Source organism: Vipera berus (assembly GCF_964194415.1).
Source record: "Vipera berus genome assembly, chromosome: 1".
NCBI classification, from domain to species: Eukaryota; Metazoa; Chordata; class Lepidosauria; order Squamata; family Viperidae; genus Vipera; species Vipera berus.
In genome coordinates, this window is record NC_138202.1 from 123,400,546 (window position 1) to 123,422,531 (window position 21,986).

The window sequence follows — 21,986 nt, forward strand, 5'->3', positions numbered from 1 at the left end:
AGTGTAAGGGGCAATGGGAATTAACCTGTAAACAGCAAGAATGCACTAAAATCAGAGGTTCTTCTTCCTATGTTTTGTGAAGAGTGGATGCTGTCTCCTTTTAGTTTGCTTCCCCATATTATCATCAAGGAATATTTGGCAGGTATCAAGATCTCTATCTCAGTCCTCTATAGAACAAGAATGAATGAATGAATGAATGAATGAATGAATGAATGAATGAATGTCGTCTGTCTATCTATCTATCTATCTATCTATCTATCTATCTATCTATCTATCTATCTATCTATCTATCTATCTATCTATCTCTCCATTCATTATAAACCTATTCCCTATTCCATGATTCCATAGCTATACAATATAGGCTAGGAAGATGAAGTAGGTGCAATGGGGTGCTTTATACTTGCAGGAGGAAGACCTTCTGAAGCCAAGTCTAAGCATTTATACAATTGGGCAATAGAGGGCGCAAATATATCGAGGCTCGGGTGATCTATTCTAAAAGTGAATCAACTTGGGGTAGCAATTTAAAATTAGTTGACAGTTCAGCAGCTCTGAATAATTAAAGGCTCTCTGATCTCTCAAAATCAACTAGGATATTCATATATTAGCACCACACTTAGTCATTTTTTAAAAAATATCTATCAATTAGAGGGTGTGTTAATGTTCTGCCAGCCCAGTCCTCATGAGCAACAAGCTATAAATCTTGAGGGATGCCAGAAATATAGAAGGCTCTTAATAAGGCCCTAACCTTTTTTGTGAAATTAGTGGATGGATAGCTTAAGTGGCTAATGTTTGATTTTTGTATAGTCCAGTGCAAATACCAGTTGGGTACTTGTTCTATTACGGAGTGTTCTTTCAAATATAGATGAAACCCAATCTCTCACTAGATTGCCATCTTGCACTTTCGACCTCAGAGAAATGTTGGGCAAAAGAGCCATGACTCTTCCTGCCCATCCCCTCAAACTTGTCAGCTGTCATTTATCTATTGGCAGTTAAGCAACGAGGGATCAGGTGTCAAGACCTGCAGCCAAATGCATTTTAAAGATCTCTTTTCAACCTCTGAGTTGCATGGCAGACATGCCATCTACCGGTATGTGGAATGTAACTAACTCTCCTTATCCAAGTACAAGAAAGCAATTGAAGCATTGCAGAGGATGACTAATGCATAGTGAATGAGCTACAATGGGCCTTCTAATTTCTTAAGCTGTTTTCTGGTTCTTGGGGCTTAATGTCACCTGACAACACCCATTAAAGTTTTTACACCTTCTCTAACCTAGAGCCTAGAGCAGGGTTCTTCAAACTTGGCCCTTTTATGACTTGTGGACTTCCAGAATTCCTTAGCCAGGCACGCTGGCTGAGGAATTTTCCGAGTTGACGTCCACAAGTCATAAAAGGGCCATGTTTGAAGAACCCTGGCCTAGAGTTTTACTATTTTAAAGTTTACGGTGTTATCACTTGATCAAGGGACTCAGGAATTTTACCTGAAGCTAAACGTGGCCTGAGATTCTCAATGGGTAGAAATATCATGAACTGAAGTAAGGGAGTGGGCAACAGCCCTTTTCTTAAAACTAATGTAACTTTTCTCAGCATAGCATTTATTGGATGGTTTGGACTACAATACCCATCAGTCCCAATGATGCACAATCATTTCTTTTGCTTGCTGGGAGAAAGGTGTTTTAATTCCACATATCTGGAAAAATCATAGGTTGGGGTAGACTGTTCAAGAGTTCTTTTTAACAAATGGATTTGTTGTATTCAGAAGCATCAAAGAGACTGGTTACATCCTGTAAGGCAAGATCTTTGATGGCCAAAAAACCAGGAAACAAAGACACAGTTAAATATACCTTGGTCACTGAACCGTTTTCTTCCACCAACAGCGGGGCATTGTTGTTGACAGGGATAGGCTCTGAGTTGTCATGGCAAAGGCAGCAAAAAAGGGATTGGAAGATGCTGCGATTCCTGGGTTTCTTGGAAGATGATTGGTTCTGAACACCTGCAGGATTGGGGGGTAGGTGGCCAGAAAAGACAAGTAAGTGGAAATGTCCTATCAAAGATACTTTACTGTCTAATACAAGAATAAGGAGCATCCCTCCCATTCCATGTGTACAAGTCAAGTGGACTGCAGGAAGAATTCTCCTTCAACCCAGGGATAGGAGAACATCTCTTCTTGCATCTGAAGACCATGGGCTGGCTCAGGAACACAAGGCTGTGTGATACACAGCTCTCAATCCCGACACTTTTCTACTGTCTTCCGGCATCTGTTCCGTGAAGCACCTGTCTCATTCTACCTAACAGTAGGCTGGCCCTAAGGAGAGGTATTCTACTCAACCCCTGCCCAATATGAAAGCCTTACCCAAGCATCTATCTTCTTCCTGTTCAAGCTTTCTTGCTTTAAAGTGTCTTTGACCCACTACAAGACTGGAAAGTTCCATATCCAAATGTGAGATGCATTGTATTATTATCTTGTAAAATATCAACATCTACTTAGGCAGCTCTTATAATAGGGTTTACTTTATCAGTACGGTAGCTTTCCCTTCTCTTCACATACTCCTATTTTGAAGATATAATTTCACATTTGCCATAGAACCATATTGTGCATGAATGCCTACGGTCAAAGGGGGGAGGGAAATGTAATACTATATTTAAGTGAATACTGTAGACCAATAATTTTCTACCTTACATCCCACTAGGCTGGTTTTAGCATGGATGCATATTGATTCATACATTCATATTCTCAAGTTGCTACTTTAACACTAGATATAACCTGCCAATGAAAAATATCGTCTTTCTGTGAGTGGGTGCATTTATCATTGCAAGGAAGAAAAGATAAAAAAATAAGCTTTAAGCAGGATATTTGGTTGGATTGATTTCTAAATAAACCAATAACTGCATGCAGCTCTGTAAGCAAAACAGGTTTGGTTCACTTGGGAAAGAGGTGGATCAAGGAGACATTAAACAAGACTGATGGACAGCTTTTCTTAAGTCAGGCTTCCCACAAGCTGATACTTTCCAGATGGACTTCAACTATACTCCAGCCAACACGGCTATCTGATCAGGGAACCTGGGGGTGGGGTGGCGGTTAAAAACTCATGCATCTGAACAGAACCAGCTTGTAGGAGATTGGTGGAGAAATCAAGCAGGTTGGATCCTCGATGGAGATATGGGGCTTTTCCCAAAAATGGAAATGTGCCAGACCAAGTGGATATGTGGGTATGAATAAACAGGGGGAAGGAAGAGGAAAGGAGCATGCAAGTAGTAGGCCTAAATACGGAAGGGAGAGAGATTAGCCAATACAGGGCTCTGCTGAAGCGAGAGGAGACCAGGTTGCAGGAACCAGATTTTAGCTGTTGAAAAGATTTTTCAATATTAAGATATTTTGATAATACTTCTGATCTTCTGACCATGATAATTGAATCCATACTTTGCAAGAAGGAAAAAAAATATCATCTCCTCTTCCTAAGTTCCATGCAAAAATGTACACCTGTTTTATAGAAATGGCAAATATATGTTCCCCCACCCCTTTCACATTTCCCTTAGTCACCACAAGGATGTCAATACTAGAAAAACCCCGGGGCAGTTTTAATTATGCATCATCTCCTAAATTTTAAGTTAAGATTCACTTTCCCATCTCATATCTTTGCTGTTCTATCCCTGGCTCCTGCTCTCTAATGCAGCCCCAAATCATGAAATTGTCTTCACTCTGAGACGCCCTGGACCAGGGCTATGGGAGGTCAGAAGAACATATAGCAGAAAGCCCAGCTAGCAAGAAAGTAGCACTTTCACTCCCAGTAACCCTACTAACTTAGAGTCACAAGATCTATTTGGGGTTTTTAAGCTCACTTTGTTGCAAGTTTATCTAAGTCCAACAAACTTCTTTTGTCCTAACCGTACCCAGAGATAGAAGCTCTGTGGTAGAGGGGTGTTGCTTTTATGAGACCTCAAGTAGCACTTGCAAAAGAGCTCCACCATGTTTGTTTTTAAAATGAATGGACAAGGCTCAAACATAAGCAGAACTTATTTAAAGCAAGAGAGGTCCCAGGACCACATGTCCTGAAGTCTCTCTCTCTCTCTCTCTCTCTCTCTCTCTCTCTCTCTCTCTCTCTCTCTCTCTCTCTCTCTCACACACACACACACACACACACACACACACACGCACACACATATTTAATCTTATCTCAAAATGTCAGCTGCCAAAAGCCAACGGTGCTGTATCCTGCCATTCTGAGGCTGGAACACACACAAAAGCTGTACCACTATTACCACTATTATCACTACCATGCTCTGCAAAAAAAAAAAAGGAAAATCTTTTTATGGGAGTGTTAGTCAATAATGCCCAGATGTGTAACGTGGCCATACCCACTTTTCATTATTGTCCTGTGACGTTTGGGCCTCCGGATGTGTGCTCCGAGGGCACTGTTCCACAACATGTCGAACTTCGGAGACAAAGATTTTCTGCATGCAACGCCATCATGTATTGACTATATAGTCTACCTCTGAATTTGTAAGTAGACCAAATAGCTTCGTGTTGACTCTTTGAGAATGTAATTGTGATGTGGTTTTTAACATTTTTGTCATATGCTAAATAAATAAATGGGCCTCTGAAACTGCTTAGTGCTGCTCACCCCTGTCTCATGGGGAAGAGGAAAGATCTTCTCTTCGTTCAGTATTCCTTTGCCTGTCTCACTTTGCAATCAGAAATGCCCTCTGCATGTGTGTCCTCTCTGAAGTTCAATGTGATCTTCCTAGGCAAGTGTGTCTAGGATTGCAGCCTTATTGTCTACCTGCCTGACATAGTCCAGCCTTTAAGCAGCCAAACCTAATGCCAAAGGGGATCATATAGAGAAAATGTTTAGGTCAAACCCACAGGTAGATTGTTTGGCAGTTAAGTTTAAAAAAAAGGGGCCTTCTTAACAGTTGATCTATCAGTCATAATGTGTGGCAGGCAATTCTCAAACATGAAAATTTCATCTTAACAAGGAAAATAGCTTCTCCATGGATTTATCTACTATAGAAGAAGGCAGTTTGGTGTTCTCGAGAGGGCGTTGACTAACACTCCCATAAACCTTTGCTTCTAGCTGTGTATTATGAGCTTGATGGGAATTGTAGTTCAAAAAATATGCCTAGCGCTTGACTTCCTTCTGTTTCAGGCACTGATACAAAGCCATCTTCTCACTTGATGCTAATGGGTTCAGTGCAAAATAAACATAAAAGTTGTACTTCATGTCTGCAGGTGTCTTTCGTTTTTGTTCATTCTCACAGGCAGACATAATAAGCATGGTGCCCTGACTGCAGTGGGTTCTTGCCTATCCTCTTGAAGAAGAACAGAAGCTATGTAACCCGAGTATGAATTTGAATATCCAACTATGATGAAAACAAAGAGTTATAAATTGCTGGATCAGATATTTTATTCAGACAGCTGTGTGACAACCACAAGGAAATTGCTCAACATGAATGGTAGGAAACAAACAGCAAATACACAATATTGAGCTTCTGAGGGCAAAGTGTGGTGACCTCGGAAAGATGTTCCAAATATCTCCTTTTTTTCTACCTTTCTGAGGGGGAGTTGAAACTAAAATAGGCGTACCACTCTTATTGGAGTATTTTGCTTTGGTATTTTTTTATAGAAACAATCAAATGATCTAATTTCTGTACTTTGCTGCTGAATTTCAGCAGTGTAACTGGAGAAGGGCATTGACATAGGTTGTAGGTTACCCACCCTGTTCTCTATTTTTTTTTTCTTGGAGGCAGGCAAAATGCTGATGAAAGTCAAGAGCCCCTTTAAAATCTAGGCATGAGTGGCTCCACATTGCACATGTGGATAAGGATAAGCTTTCTTTTCTTTCATTAACACTGATATACATACTTTAAGGGCTCACTGATATACATACACTACAGGCTCACATCAGCATGGGAGGAAACGCTGACACTTTTCAGCAATCCTGGCTGGAGGAGTCTCTGAGGGTCACATCCAAAGTAGCTTAAGTGAGCCTGGGACCACAAATTCCCCATCCATAATCTTGGACCATTACGGTAGAGCTGCTGTCACTATGAGCAGAGGAAATCTAAAGCAGATCCTAATGAGTCAGTAACTATGAAGGACAGATCTTAGTTGAAAACAGAACAAGGCCATTCTCAGACCACAAAAAGCTTTCAATTTCCAAGAGCCCTCAGTTTCAAGAACCATTTGCTTCCTCGCAGTGGCAACCCCCCAATCACCCCAGAGACCTTCAGCAGACTGTTTTAGGAACACCCTACACTTTGACTGGCAGCTGCACGTCGTAAACATGCTCAAAGAGGAAAATATTCCTATTCAGCTCCACTCTTTCTGATTCAGTTCTCTACTGGAAATATTCTTGGGTTATTGTTTTTACTGACGAGGGTAACAAGAAGAAAATCACACACCTCATCAGGTAAAGACAAGAAAATTCAAGGTGGGTCAAACCAGCACTGCAAGTAAAGCAGACTCAATTCATCAGCCATTCAATCTTTTAAAAAAGAAACTTGAGATCTGGGGTGCTCAACATGAATACAAAACACAGAATTGCTGGGGCAAAGCACTGAATACTGAACAGATTACCAGAGTCAAAATACAAACTAAAACATTTGTCATTTGCCAAGAACCATCATGCTCAAAAGCCCAATTCCGGTTTCCCAGCTTAAATGAGAAACAAAATCTCACTGTACACTAGTACAGGAGTCTCCAAACTTGGCAACTGTTGACTTCAACTCCCAGAATTTCTCAGCCACCTATGGAGGTTGAGGAATTCACCATTAAGACATTTTTTGTGAATGGTACACCACTCTAATCTCTTTAAATCCAGCCAAGGACATCCAAATGCTCATATTATCAGCTCTAAGTAAGTTCAGTGCAGATTCACTAAATGCACATTGTTGCACTAACATTACCTGGCTGGTTTGGACTTAGGAAATCAGAGGTAAATCTCAAAATCTCCAGTGTCACAGCCCATTCTGAGCACTCCCAAATCTCTGGGGAATTTTTCCCTATCTGTGCCACTTAGTACAGGGATCTCCAAATTTGGCAACTTTAAGAGTTGTGGACATCAGCTCCCAGAATTCCTCAACCAGGAGTTGGTCAGGACCCTAAAATTAGCCATAGCAAATGTGGAAAAGGAATGCCTCAAAACAATTCAATACCAAATGTTAAGGTGTCCCCCAAATCCTGCCATTATTAAATAGAGATCAAAATTAAGAGAGTTCTTGTTGTCAATGAATGATATTGAACCCCTGATTTCGGAGGTTGCTACTAATCAAAGAAGACAGATTCTCATCCCTGCAAAGGAGAATACCATAAGGAGCTTGAAAAAAAAACATTCCAAGAATACAGTGATTTTTGCCAATGGCACTTAGTCATGGCTACATTTAGTAATCAGGCATCTTTACAAAAGGCCCAGCAAAGGAAACTTGTGCCATTCTGAGTTCTGCTCAGCAGAAAGCCCTGTAATTTCCCCTGCCTGCATAATTTCTATTCCAACTGTTGTATTAATATCAAGTGTCCTGCTGTATTTCAGCAGGTCACTGCAAAAAAGAGAGGAAAACAATATTAAAATAGTTTCCATCCCTTCCCTTCCCTTCCCTTCCCTTCCCTTCCCTTCCCTACTCTTTCAAATTCTGTGTTGTGTCTGTACTGATTAAAATTTTAGGACAAGCTGTTCTGCTTTCATTGATCTGTTAGCAACAACTAGAGCTTTTCTGGGCAAAGAGTAAAGTACAGATGCTTTAAAACCACTAATAAATAAAATGGCTCGCTCATGCAGTTCTTCTTCAGTTTTACTCCAGATTTAACTGGGAAGGCTAAAGTCCAAACAAGCAGAGCCATGGACTCCACTGATTTCTCCTACATATGATGGCAGCGGCAAACGATGTCACTGTTATGAATATACAAATGAGAAAGCACTCATTGAGCACGGCATGCAAAGGGGATGGACGCAGAGATTGTGTTAGAGAACACAAGGCCTACATCAGGGGTCTTCAAACTTGGCCCTTTTATGACTTGTGGACTTCAACTCCCAGAATTCCTCAGCCAGCCATGCTGGCTGAGGAATTCTGGGAGTTGAAGTCCACAAGTCATAAAAGGGCCAAGTTTGAAGACCCCTGGCCTACATTCTAACCAGCAGGAGTGAGCTCAGAAAAAACAGCACCACAACCTCACATCTTTCTTGGCCATCTTTCTACCCATCAAGCCAATCAACCATAGTCTACCATCACTGCACATCTTGAACTGCAAAAATGGTAGTGGTAGGGAGATAAACCATCACTGGCAGGCCACTTTCCTGAAGCTAGCAAGAAGGCATTATAATAATCAAAAAAATCTCACTGCCCAAATTAGATTTATGGTCCAATTCAACCACTTCTTTGTTACCTCTACTAGCCAACTAGCAAACCACAGGTGGGGCACTTCCCCCCCCCCCCCCGCACCTGTTAGTCAGTGGTCCCCACTCCTAAGCTTAGAAAACCCTTTTAATAGAACTGTTTGAGGTCTTTTTGAGACAAAGGCCACATTCAGACTTAACACTAAGCCATTATTTATCAGCACTGAACTAAGGGCCTTCCATGAATTTGTCTAATTAAGAACATTGCACAAGAAGTCTGATTAAGCATGCTTACATGTTTATTGCAATTATTAATAGAGTAAAAAGAGAAGTTTTGAAGTTAAGATTCCAGCTGTTTTCTTAACGCAGATGTCCAATCTGTGCCCCCTCCCTTTATTATAACCCCCAGAGACCTCCAGATGTTTTTACCCAATTGTAATTGTTAAGCGAAAATGATTAAGCATATAACTGGAATGCAATCATATCAACTACATTTAATTTGGATTATGTTTAACCGTAACAAAATTGAATCCAGATTCTCTTCTGGCCTTAGTCATGACTTTCTGGAGTTTAGTCTCTGGTACAATGCTCCAAAAAGGCACCCAGTTATTTCTCAACAAACACAGCATACTCCCATCACAACAAATGACAGCCAATTTCAAGAGAAAACCCACTTGGTCCTTCTCCTGCTTCTATCACCAAGGAAAATTATGATCGGGCAGTTAGTGGCACTGATTGACAGTGCCTAGGTTCCTATTTTATACACAACTATAACAAGATTTAATTGGTTTTGGCTCGCCACAAATGTGTGCATGTAGGCATAGTGCTGAGTGAACCATGGTTTACATCATTGGGATGCTCTGGGTGAATAAGGCCACAGATTCATTTCACAAACCATGGTTAAATATACTGTTAGGATAATGTTTCAACCCAGTCAATGGATTAAAGTCACCCAATAAACTTTGGGACAGATTCTAACTCCATAGCCATCACGTTTCACTGGCATTAATCATGCTACTTTAAATAGTGCATTTTATTCCGATTGTTGTTTTTCCGTAAGCTTTACAGCAGCCTTCCTAGGCAGGCTAGTATTCATTTACTCCCCATATTCTATATGGGATGGAAACAAAGGGAATATATACTGGCTTCTTATATTTGTACTGGGCAGAGATTTAAATCTGAGATTCACGCTTTGGCTGCATCAGGCACTTTGCAGGTCTTCTGTATGGCTATTATCCCTACCTGCTTCGGCCCTCAAACAGAAGCTTTGAACAGATCCCTTGCGCTGCCAAAGAGCTGCAATAAGACTGACACAGGAGCTGTCCTTTTAATTTAATTTATTCAATATATGTGTTACCCGACTCCCTTTCTCCCAGGACTGCTGCTACAATGATTTTGCTCACATTTTTACTCTTTCTCTCACTGCATTTAGAAGATCGTTGAAGACAGTTTTATTTCACCAAGCCTTGAAGACTACTTAAGTGTTATTATTGGCATCTATCTTGGGGCTGGGAGCTGGGGGTGGATTTATTCTTATTGCTGTTCTTTTTAATATTTTTAATGTTTTGTTGTAATCTGCCAAGAGCTTTGGGATTAGGGGCCAGGTTGTAAAAAAACCCAACAACCCTGTAAAACAAATAAATCAACAATAAATTAAAGGAGGAAAGAGAGAGAATACAGTGGCTAGAATGTCCAAGAAATCTTTCTTTAGCTATGAAGTCACTAAATGGAGTCACGCCAGGGCAGGGTAGTATGCTGTTTCCAGATGTACTTGAACTGTAGCTCCCATTATCCCTTACTGCTAAGGAAGTTAGGTAAGGCTTATGGGACTTGAAAGTCTTAGTTTCCCTCTGTACCCCAAATACATGCAAGATATAATACTGGCCTACCTTATTAAGATAAGGACTACATTCTCATTTAACACACAGCCAGGGTTTATTTTTGCACACAGAATAAACCACAGTGGTCTGATTTGCATATAACACAATGGATGAGTCTGCTCCAAACCTTAAGCCAGTGAGCCATGACTGAAGGACCCCACTCTGCAGACCAGCCTCACACCCTCTCAGAAGGCAGAGATGGTCAGCGAGGGGTAGGGACAAATGTCCATGAAGGTTAAATGGACAAATGTCCATTTAACCTTAGTGGAGCAATAAACTCTCATGCCCACGCAAAGCCTCCTCCCAAATCCACAAAAATGGGCCAAGCATCCAATACAGATTTCAGTCCCAATATAATCGGTTGAACACTTTCGAACTATTTTTCAAGGGGCTTTCATGCCTCCTATTGCACCATGCCATGATGGCGCATTGGTTAAATTGCAGTGTGGCAGGCTAAGTCTGCCAACAGCCTGAAGTTTGATCCCGACAAACTCAAGGTTCACTCAGGCTTCCATCCTTCCAAGGTCAGTAAAATAAGGACTCAGATTGTTGGGGGCAATAGGCTGTGTCTGTAAACTGCCCAGAAAGTACTGCAAATCACTATGAAGCAGTATATAAGTCAAAGCGCTATTGCTATTGTTATTTCCACCACACTTTTAACTGTGCCCCAAAGACTACTGAAAATTGCTTGAAAATGGTAATTTTGTCCTTGAGTTTTTTTGTGTTTTTTTGGGGGGAGGGGTTGCGGTCTTGATGGGAGATGGGCACAAACTGTGTGCTGGGGATTCAGGCATACACAACAGCTGTGACTTCTGTAACTCAAACCAAATTCAAATTACAACTGAACCAAGTCAGTCTAAGTCAAAAGCTCTGCATGTATGACTGAACTATGCTGCCCCTTAAACTCATTTACTGTTTATGAAGGGGCAGTTTGGGATTTCCTATGGAGATTTTAGAAGCCTGGGAGATTTGTCGCCTATTTCTTACAAAAGAGCACAAAGAAAACCAGTTTTTGTAATCAGCTTTTCTTTATGCCTCTGCTTGATGCAGAATTAAATGGTATAACTCTTAATTGCATCCTAATAGCACTGGCCTGCTACAAGTAGAGAGATCTCTTTTTCTTTTGAGCCTTCAATCATATTTTTAAGAGAAGCAACACATTTCTCTGCTGAATGTTAACATACAAAGAGGAAGAACTGTTTGCAGCATCCTGCCTTTATTCCAATTTATTAAAGTAATACAATTGTCAATTATCCTAGCATGGCGCATTCACCTGTACAAATGACTTTATTTGCACTGGCTAGTGTTGCTTCATTTGCATTTGTTATCCTTGCAATTTTCCTGAGAGGTAAACCATTATTATAATCATCCATATTGGAAATGGGTTGACTATGAGGAGGGGGTTCAAGGAGGAAACGCTCCTGATGAAGTTAAGTCATTTGAATCAGAGGCTTCCTGATTCAGAGCTCAGTCTCAAGTTGAGCCTTTTACAGTACTGTATGCAATTGTACAAAACAGCAGGATAAAATATTTTTATTATAAATTAAAAGTGGTAATTATAAATTTAGCGCAATCATTACAAATTATAGGTATTATAGAATCTTTGGGCCAGCCACTCTCCCTCTGCCCATCCCACCTTGCTGGGCTGTTCTTGTGAGGAAAAGAGAAGGAGAAGAAGGAGTATTATTTATGTGTGCTGCCTAGAGTTATTAATAAAAAATAACAATGGCATAAAAATAAACAAAAATAATTATATCTAAATTATAATTATAACATAAAACTTTGGGAGCTGGATAGATACTGGGAGAGGATGAAGAGCTATTACAAGTTCTACTAAGAGCTTAGAGGTTCTCTCCACAGTGAAATTCCAAGGGAATTGAATGTGTTCAACTCCTAGCAGGAATTATCACAACAGGCTGGAGAAGAACGATTAAGCACCTTTCAAAATAGAGAAAGGGAGCTAGAAATTGGTTTCTTTTTACCCCGATATAGCTATCCTGTCAAAAGAGATGAAATAGGAAGTAAATGGGAGTTTTAAACATGAGCCTTTTCTCACTAAAATCCATAAAGTTTTGTGAAGAATGAAATAAACCTTTTAGATTGGGCTTTGCACGCTTAGGACAATTTTCAGAGGAAACAATATTTAACCAGATGAACTTCTATTCAACACCTACCTCCTCAAAGCAGCCTGGATACATTCCATTCACATTTCTCTTATTAAAAACAGAACTGCAGGCCTATTTCAGGGAAGTATTAGAAGAGAAGAGGAATGGACTAAGGTGTTTGCCGCATTTTCCCATCTAGTGCCATCCAAGTGCGCCTGATGGACATACAGCAATAAACCATTATGCGATTCACTTGTTTCTGGCCTAGTGTGATCTGCAAACTCAACCATAAAGGTTCAGCATTATGGGGAAAAAAACCAACCCCGGCTAAAATGGTTTGACTTGATAATTGTAAGTCAAACAACCAAGCTCACTAAGGAGCCCAGTTAATATTATGTATGAATTCTGTCCCAGTACTCCAACATGGGAATCACCAGTTACTAAAAGTTGTCGATTCCTTTACCTAAGCCCCAAATCTCCATTACTAAGCAAGACAATTGTTAAGTCAGTTTTGCCTCACTTCTACAATCTTTCTTGTCAGAGCTGTTTTAAGTGGATCGCTGCAGTTAAGTCGGTAACCAGCTTGTTAAGTGAAACTGGCTTTCCCATTGACTTTGCTTGTCAGAAGGTTGCAAAAGGTGGATCGCGTGGCCCCGGGAGACACCGCAACCGTCATAAATACACGCCAGTTGCCAAGCATCTTACTTTTGATCCTGTGACCATGGGGATGCCCCAATGGCTGCACGTTTAAGTCTGAAAATCGGTCACGATTCACATTTTTTCAGTGCTGTTGTGACTTTGAACGGTCATTAAATGAATGGTTGTTAAGGCGAGGATTATCTGTAAACTGCCTGGAGTCACTTAGGTAAGATAGGTAGTGTAAACAAATGAACAAACAAACCAATACATACATACATACATAATGGGCAATGGTTAAAACTTAACTTGAGAGGTTTCTGCATCCCTGCAGGTTATTTTCTGCCTGTACCTCTGCCTTTTCTAGTTTACTGTTTTATTTTTGGTCCAAGCCTCTTCCATGGCATGGGATAAAGACCTTGGACAACCCTCCTCCACCACTTCTATGGTTCCAAGGATGAACACCTAGGACCTCAGGCAGGATGCCTGAGAGTCCATTAACAACATTATAGACAATATTCCTTCTGCGAAAGCTTCGGATGGAAGAGGGGCAAACTCTTCAATCACCCCAAATCATTACAAGGTCTTATTCTACGTGGAACTTCTTGAAGGCAGAGAGCCTGCTGGTCGTATTTGGCAACCCAGTAAGCCTCCAGGTGGGCTTGCTTACTTAGATGAATAACAAATGTCTACTTTCAGGTAGACTGGTGGGATGTCTTTAATTGATAAGAGTAGAATTGGTGCAAACCTCTCTGTTCACTGCTTATAATGGTTCTGATACTGTCTCCAAGACTCCAATCTTGAACTGCAGTTCTACCAAGCATTACATTACCATATTCCAGTGAATACGATTCTTCTTATGGCATACGTTAAGAAAACATCCCACCTTTTTCCAAGACCCCTGTGATCTCCCTAGCTCAGGGGTTTCCAGCCAGGGGTGGTCGTACCCCCTAGGGGTGCAAGATGATAATTCCAGAGGGTGCGAAAACTTGGGTGTTCAAAATTATAGCGTATATGCATAATTCGTTGCTGTTGTTTTGAACTTTTGTAAGGGGGTGCGAGAATATATCAGAAGCCTTTTAGGGGTGCAGGGTATAGAAAAGGTTGGGAGCCACTGCCCTAGCTCAACCACGGCTTCCTCAGACTGGTTTCTGTGGTCAGAAGGAATTCCATTTTCCATTTCCCCCATCTTCCTTTCTGGTTCTGCAATTCCATCTTTATTGGCCTGACACATCCAGGCTTAAATGGTGGAAATCAGAGAGGGAAGAGTTGGAACAACTACCTTTCCTCAGATTGCTGCAAACGACCAGGGATGCCTCCGTTCACAAGTCCAATCTGCCCAGCAGTGAAGAACCAGCCTCCCTTTTTCCTCACTGTTAAAGCATCTGATGAGAAAGAGGCCTGAACTTCTTAAAGGAAGGCAGATTTCCTAACCTTGCTAACCAGCTCCTTCCTCAATGTTCACCGGGAAGTGGCAGAGAAAGTCTAGAAGTCACAGGTCGCACACACTCTCTCCCCACTCCCCTCTTCTTCTTCTTGTTGTTGTTAAGATTGCCATTGGTATCACTCTGTTCACGATTCAAAATGAGGACAAAAGCAATTGCACATTTCTCCCATAACATCAGAGTGGCTCCTTTGTAGGTGCTACAAATGGGCCATTTGGAAGGGGGAAAAATGGGTGGGAGACAATATGTCAAAAGATTGAGAAAATGCAGCTCTTTCTACCAGTCAGGGAGACTCTGGATTCCTGCCAAGTAAGAGATCAATCCTGAGACATCAGTAAAAACACCCCATTCAGCAACTCTGGCTTCTCTCCAACAGAGGAGCCTTATGGCTGATTTACTAACACCTGGCACAAAAACTGGCTGGAGTGCAGTGTCCAGTCTCAGCTAGATTTTGTCCACCCCCAATTTAAAAAGCCAATCTCCACCCTCCAGTCCTTACTTTCCATCCCTCCAAAGCAGCAACAGTGAAACCCACAGCTGGAAACATCTGGAAAAGTAGCTCCCTTGCAAATGAAGGGCCCAGTTCTCACTCTCCGGAAAAACAATGACTGACAGACAGTTGGATGGGGAGAGGCATCCAGGATATTGGGGGAAGGGAAGGGGGGGAGGACAGGCAACAGGATGCCGTTTGCACTAAGTTTCACTCTTGCACACTCCAGATGGATCAGACTACAACTCCCATTCTGCCAAGAACATGAGAATTGTAATCCGATCCCTGGAACCGACCAGATTGAGGAAGGCGGGTTGTCTGAAAGCTCTGAATAAAACCTGTTGCTGGACTAATACTGTACAGCCTCTGCCATAATATTCGGCGCCGAGGAGTTGGAGTGGGGGCAGCAGAGGCACCCAATGACCCTAGATATGCACCCAAGGAAAATGTAGGCCCTTCACCTATCCCCACTCCTTCCAAAGGATCTGCTATGGTAAAAGAGGCCTTTTTGGCAGATCCCGACAGAAGCGACCGCCGTTAGGTTTCGAAAGCGTGCGCGGACTTTGCAATCATTCCTACAGAAAATTCACGCACGTGTGCAAAGCGATGGCGCTGATGTCTCGACGCCCAGGCATCCAGGACGGGATGGGTCCCCCCCACACACACACACCCACACCCAACTTTGCTTCCTCCGGATGCGTGAGGCTGCAGCTCCCACCGCCCTTACCCACACTCACGGGCGCACGGAATGCAAGTGTACCATCCCGCGGGCTCCGGGTTGAAGACGGCTCTGCCCGCCACCAGCGCCCGTGTTAGGGAACGGCTGGAATTCGCGGGACGCGGCGTACACGGGGGGTCGGCGAGCATCTTCAAGCCCAGAAGAAACGCACGTGTGAAGAAGACATTCCGCTCCCCACCCCCACCCCCCTACCCCACTCCCCCGCACCCCGCTTCGGCTTTGCCACCGGAATCTCAAATCCGGAGTGACTCCGGAGGCCCTTTGGGGAAAGTCTGCAAGCGCCCCTCCCCGGTTAGAGCCGTTGGCACCAAAGGCTGCGGGGCAGGGCGACCCAGCGCTTCTCCACTCCGAGGGGCGAAGGCGATCTGTCAAACCCGAGAGGGCCGCCGGGCTTCTGCAGCTCCGCTTTGGGCGACCTGTAGAGAGGGGGAGGGAGCGAGACTCTTCCCCCCCCCCACCACCCCACCCCACCCCCAGCATTTCCCCCGAGGCAGGCAGGCAGACACGGACCCCCAAAGCATCCGCGCCAGTGCCCCGCGTGGGAGGAGGAGGAGGAGGAGGAGGAGGAGGAGGAGGAGGAGGAGGAGATGGAGGGGGGGGGTTGTTGTTGTTAAGAATGCTTACCTTTCTCCTGCAGAGGACTGTTCACCTCTTCCTTGCTAACCTGGGTGATAATGGGTCCGCTGTCCATTAGACCAGACGTGCAGAGCGCTCTCCTCCTGCCTCCGACCGTCTCTCCGCCGCAGCCGCTTCGGGGATTTTTCCGAGACTTCACACCGATTTTTTTTCTTTTCTTCCCCCGGTTGCTTTTTTTTTTAAAAAAAAAAAAACCCACCACCAGCAGCAGCAGCAGCAGCAGCGGAACGGAACGGGAAAAAAAAGGAAGGAAAAAAAAATAAGAAAGAAAAGGAAAGAAAACGGAAGAGGGGAAATGAGAGGGTGGGGGAGGGGCGGGGGGAGACGGGGAAAGGGAGAAACAAAACAAAACAAAAAGGGGGAGGGGGAGAAAAAAAAAGACGGCGGCGAAGGAAACTTTGTTACAACATGGAGTTCCCTCTTCACGGGTTCTGATACAAACATGGAGCCCAGGCGCGGTTTCAAGCTGCCCCTTAAAAGGGCAATGGCTCCGGCCGGCCGGGACAGCCACCAGCGGCGTTCTGGGGAACCAACCGACGTTGCCGCTGCTCTCCTACCAGCTGAGGGTCCCCACCCCCCACCCCGCCACACATGTGGGATCGCTGGGGGCGAAACGGGGGGGTGGCGGGGGGGGGAAAGGGCGGCGGGGTTTGATTTTCATCTTAGATCTGCCCTGGGCAGACGCTCCAAACTCTCGGCTCTTTGGCCTTTCCTTGCAAAGCCCTTTCTGCGGGGCGGCAGAGCTCGGCAAGGCCAGAGTGGGAGGGTGCGGTTGGATCCGCCGGGGGAATCTTTCCGCCTCGCCTAATTTGGGAGCCAGGAATTGAAATCGGGGGATCCACCGCTTGTCTCCAGGGCTAGGATCGGTTTTCCGAGCGATTCTTGTCTGCTCTTGTAAGAAGAGCGGCCAGGAAGGAAATGTGGAGCCGTCGAGCTCTCCTAATCAGCTTTCCCCCCCCCCCCCATATTAGCCTGATGGGAGGATGTGCAAGCTTCCTTGTGGGAATCTTTGCCTCATTTGTCAAGATGGTTTCCCGAAACAAGCAGAGAGTCTGTCTTAACATTCTAGCAAATATTACCGGTTTGGGATTCTGGTGAGAAGGCCTGAGCATCCTTTTCAGAGGGAATTTTCCAAATGTTTTCCAGCCTATGATGGGTCATTGTTCCAGAATAGCAATCTTCCCTTAGAGTAATTAATTCACCAACCTTCCAGACTTAGTGATTTACTCAGGAAGAACTGTCAGAGCTCGTGGCTGACCTTGCTGGGCGCCAGAAATGGCAAGAAGGCTTGCAAGAATAAAAGGAATTGGTCTGCGGGAATTCACCTGGCTCTTTAGCACCGTGCATTGCTTTGGCAATTAAGAAATGTGTCCATCTAAGGGCCTTTCCAAGTATTGAATAGCTGTCTGTCTTGACCCACCAGAAAGCAACTGGCATAACATTGCTTGTGCTGTTGCCAAGTTGGCCTCTATTACTTCTGTTTCCAACCACTGCCAGTCTCTTGGCTCTCTTTTCCAAGCTAAGAGGTGACAAAGCTGAATAGATATTACACACCTGGAGGCTGGCCTTGAAGGTCATCAGAACAAGGAAGATAGTGTCACTTAATGTCACCGGCTGACCGCAACATCCTGGGGAACAGAAGAGAAGAAAAAAAGAGATCGCCAGACTCTGTGGCACAGTTGGGGCAAATGCAGAACAGACTTAGGAGGGTGGGTGACATTTTCTCAGAAGGGGCTGGATAGAATCATAAGGCTGGAAGCGACTTCAGAGGTCTTCTAGTCCGGCCCCCTCCCTGCTCAAGGCAGGAGTCTTATGCTGGAGGTGGGGCCATGCTTTTTAAGCAGCAAGAGGGGTGGCAATTCTCTGTTTAATAGGGTCCTTTCCCAGCTCAGTCAGCAGCTAATTTGCGTCTTGAGCGATCCCCTCCTTAGAGAGGGTAGCTGCCCTCTGCAGGCTGGATCCGCAGGGGGATACCTCTGGTTCACACAAGAATCTTCCATGAGACCGCCGCCTTCCCAACCATTCTAGAGCATGGCTGGGGAATTCTGGGAGATGAAGTCCACAAGACTTAAAGTTTCCAAGGTCGGTCATCCCTGATCTACAGCATTTCTGTGCTGATGTGATTTGCCTGGAAGGAGGTAGCCTCCCCTCATCAAGATGGCTACCTTGGTGCGGTCAAAATGCTGCTTGCTTTTTTTTATGATGCACATTAAAAATGTGTTGCTCTAATTGCCACCATCCTGGCTTTTTTTATCACATCCCATAGCTGCCTCTTCCAGAGCACATGGACGTTTTCTGTATGGATCGTTTAAAAAAGGAAAACAGAACCAGCAAAGCCATCTCTCAAATCAGCTAGAAACCCACAGGGACATGATAAGGAGACAAGGTGGGGGAGGGGACGACAAAGTGGGAGTTCTGACCATTAAACAATTGCCTACTGTAGAGAAATGGAAAAACAACTTGAAAAATCAATCTTCACTGTAGAGGTCCCCAGTCTTTTGGGCACCAAGGACCGGTTACGTGGAGAGAGGTTTTTTCGTGGACCGAAAGGGGCGTATTTTTGTGTGCTGCCTGCATCCCGCGGATGGGGTTTTGCTTGTTTGTACAGCCTGGTTCCTGTCATGCCACCGCATGGTACTGGTCCATGGACTGGGGGTTGGGGACCCCTGCTGTACATGTAATCCTCAACTTACAACCATTCATTAACGACCATTCAAAATTACAGTGGCACTGAAAAAAGTGATTCACAGCCAGTTGTCCCAGTTATAACCGTTGCAGCATCCCCATGGTCATGTGATCAAAATTTGGGCACTTGGCAACCCGGTATGTATTTAGGCAGCATCCCAGGGTCATGTGGCCACCATTAGCGCACCCTTTCCAGAAAGCTTCCAATGAGCAATGTCAATGGGTAAGCTGGATTCGCTTAACAATCACATGATTACTTAACAATTGCAGTGATTCGCTTGACCATGACCAAAAAAAAAGGCTGTTAAATTGGGTGTCACTTAACAACTGCCTTGCTTGACAGTGAAAATTCTGGTCTCAATTGTGGTTGAAAGTTCAGGATTACTTATATGTCCTCAGCAGCACAAACTCCACATGTCCTGGAAACACGAAAGGGCATCGATTGGTTAAATCTTAGATTGCTTGTGGTCAGGAAATGAACTTGATTTCTGGTTTACGTGACATACTGACCCATAAAAGGACAATGATTGGGATCATTGCTCAGCAAAGCACAAATCACGCTACTGCAGCTTACCCTCACACACTGTGTGGCTTATTCTTAACATGTCATGTGTCACCTTCAATGGCGTCTCCAGATTTGTGGATTTCTGGAGGTATTCTGTGTGCAGTTTGGTAGAATATTCTTCAAAGAATATTGGGAGACCAATTTTGGAACAAAGTCTTTGCTCTGGCAATGTGTTTTCCAGCTCCAAGCCTTACTTGGACATCTTTGGGACATGGGTATGGGCAAGCTTTATTTTCTACAAGTATGCATACGTTCACATTATTGATAATGAGAAGAACAAAAATGACACATTCTTGTTATGGCAGTCTAAACTGAATACTGGGGTATTCCACACCCATCATTAGATAAAGGTTAGAGAAAAATTGTCAGCTTTTGCTCTGCTCTAAATTGAAGTCAAGCAGCTGAGATTCTGTCAGACCATTTGCATAAACACACTTGCACACATATGCACAGACCTATCTACCACACACACACAGGCTGGAAACCGATCTTTGCTCCAGCCCAAGGAAGGATTGGGGGAACTACTAAATTTGCAAACTGTAAGGCTTGTCTCTTTTGCCTGGGTCCTCAACTGTCAGGCCTCTTCACTTCCTGCAGAGTATCTGGAATGTGAGGAATTTCCTTAGAAATCTCCATTTCCCCTTGCAGATGTGGAGACGTTTCTCCGGTTTGTTCTTTTTTATGCCTCATTTTCGTTCCCACTTGTCTTTCAAGGAATACTGAAGTCTTTATGGGGAAAGGTGCCTTATATTGGCAGAGTTCACAAATTATTTAACCCATGTTTTATTTTTATCCATTTCTATGTCTGCTTGTCTCAACAATACGGCCCTGTGTTTTACTGACTGAAAAAGAATGTTATGCATTTGACGGATGTATTATGATGCAGGCATATACAAAATGAACAGGGCTTCAATCATGAAACAGTATCTGTCATCTTATAGTTTCTGACACACAGAATGTGGACATACCCTGTCTGTTTTCTTAGTATTAAATTTCTGAATAATCCCTTTCTCTTTTGATTAATAGTACATAGAGGTAGATAGTTTTTCATGGCAGTAAAATAAGAACATAATATGGAGACTGTAGGAAAAAAAACCTTGCCAGATTAAGTTCATCCCCTCTTCTCCCCATAGAGAGCCACAGAGGTAAATCTTGTTCAACATAGCTTGTTGAATGACCCATAAAAGAGAGGGTTACACTCATCAAGTGAAGCCATAACGTTTATAATCTCATCAAGTGGCTGAGTTCATCCAACAGCCTATGAGTCACAAACAAGAAAACCATGTGATGATGGCTTAGCATGATATGTGAGCTCAGTCTGGTCACTGGTCTAAGCACTTCTATCCATCTGTTTGCTGATCATTGCTGTGTTCTCTGTTGAGGCAGAGATTTTTCTCAGGCAAAAGAGACGGAGGCATTTCCAGCTTGGTTGGAATGGCCAAGGATTAACCTGCATCCCCACCCTGAGCCATTGAATACGCACAATAGGTCTGCCCTTTCCTTCAGTGCTAGAATCGCATCCCAACCACAGATGGGGAAACAAAACCACTTCTGCCTGGTTTCCTTAAAAGGAAGGAAGACACAAAAATGAGAAGGAAATCAGGCAAGGTCAAAAAGAAGTCATATTGTCAGATCTAGCTGGACAAGCAGCCCTTCTGGAGAACTGACTAGGATATCCAGCCCTCCCCACAAGAGTATGGCTGGATCACTCAGTACAGATTCAGAGTGAAGCAGCACCTCAAATTCTATATTCAATGCCAAATAACATTTATTTTTTAAAAAACCAGAACCATAGAAATCACAATAAAGAAAAACCAGGAAGAAATCCAGTCCTCTCCTCTTGTTTCCCTGCAGGCAGCAATGCCTTTGGTACAACAAACCACTATGATACCTAAAGGAGGGGGGAAAACTGCAGATGATGACATCATTATGCAAATGACATACCATTACAGAGCAAGTGACATGATATCTGACACAAAGATGTAAGTCACAGCATTCGTTTGGCGGTGTCATTACAAATGTCATTTGCCTCCTCCCTCCTAGCTTGTACTTAGGAAAGAAAATATTAGCACAGAACAATTGCACAGAAAAGGAAGGAAGGAAAGAAGGAAGGAAGGAAGGAAGGAAGGAAGGAAGGAAGGAAGGAAGGAAGGAAATAGAAAAAGGGCACCAAGAAGTAGCATGGCTATGATACAAAAGCAAAGTGTTTTGTGTGATCTTAGCAGAGAGAGAGAGATGGAGGAAGGGAGGGAGAGAGATGTGGCATAGACAGGTAGACTTGACAGTTCCATTTATGATGTTGCATTGGGCAATAGATCTTGAATACCTTCAGCTGATTTTTATTATTTATTTATTTATTTTAATTCCATTTATATCCTGCCCTTCTCCGAAGACTCAGGGCGGCTTACAAGCTTAGCAGTAGCCTTCATTCTATGTATATGCCTGCTTATTAGGGCTTTCACACACACCCCAAGCGGC

At 43.5% G+C, this 21,986-nt stretch overlaps 1 protein-coding gene across 2 annotated transcripts in view; it reads right to left on the reverse strand.

The window, feature by feature from the left end:
* CTDSP1 (CTD small phosphatase 1) overlaps positions 1 to 16,512 on the reverse strand; it is a 28,439-nt gene extending 11,927 nt beyond the window's left edge. For both annotated transcript variants that reach the window (XM_081314011.1, XM_081314010.1), the window contains exons 1-2: positions 16,247 to 16,512; positions 1,842 to 1,990 (exon numbers count right to left, since the gene is read on the reverse strand). In XM_081314011.1, the coding sequence (XP_081170137.1) occupies positions 1,842 to 1,990; positions 16,247 to 16,313 (216 nt within the window). In that variant the 5' untranslated portion in view covers positions 16,314 to 16,512. The remainder of the gene's footprint in view (positions 1 to 1,841; positions 1,991 to 16,246) is intronic.
* Between the last annotated feature and the right edge of the window lie 5,474 nt (positions 16,513 to 21,986).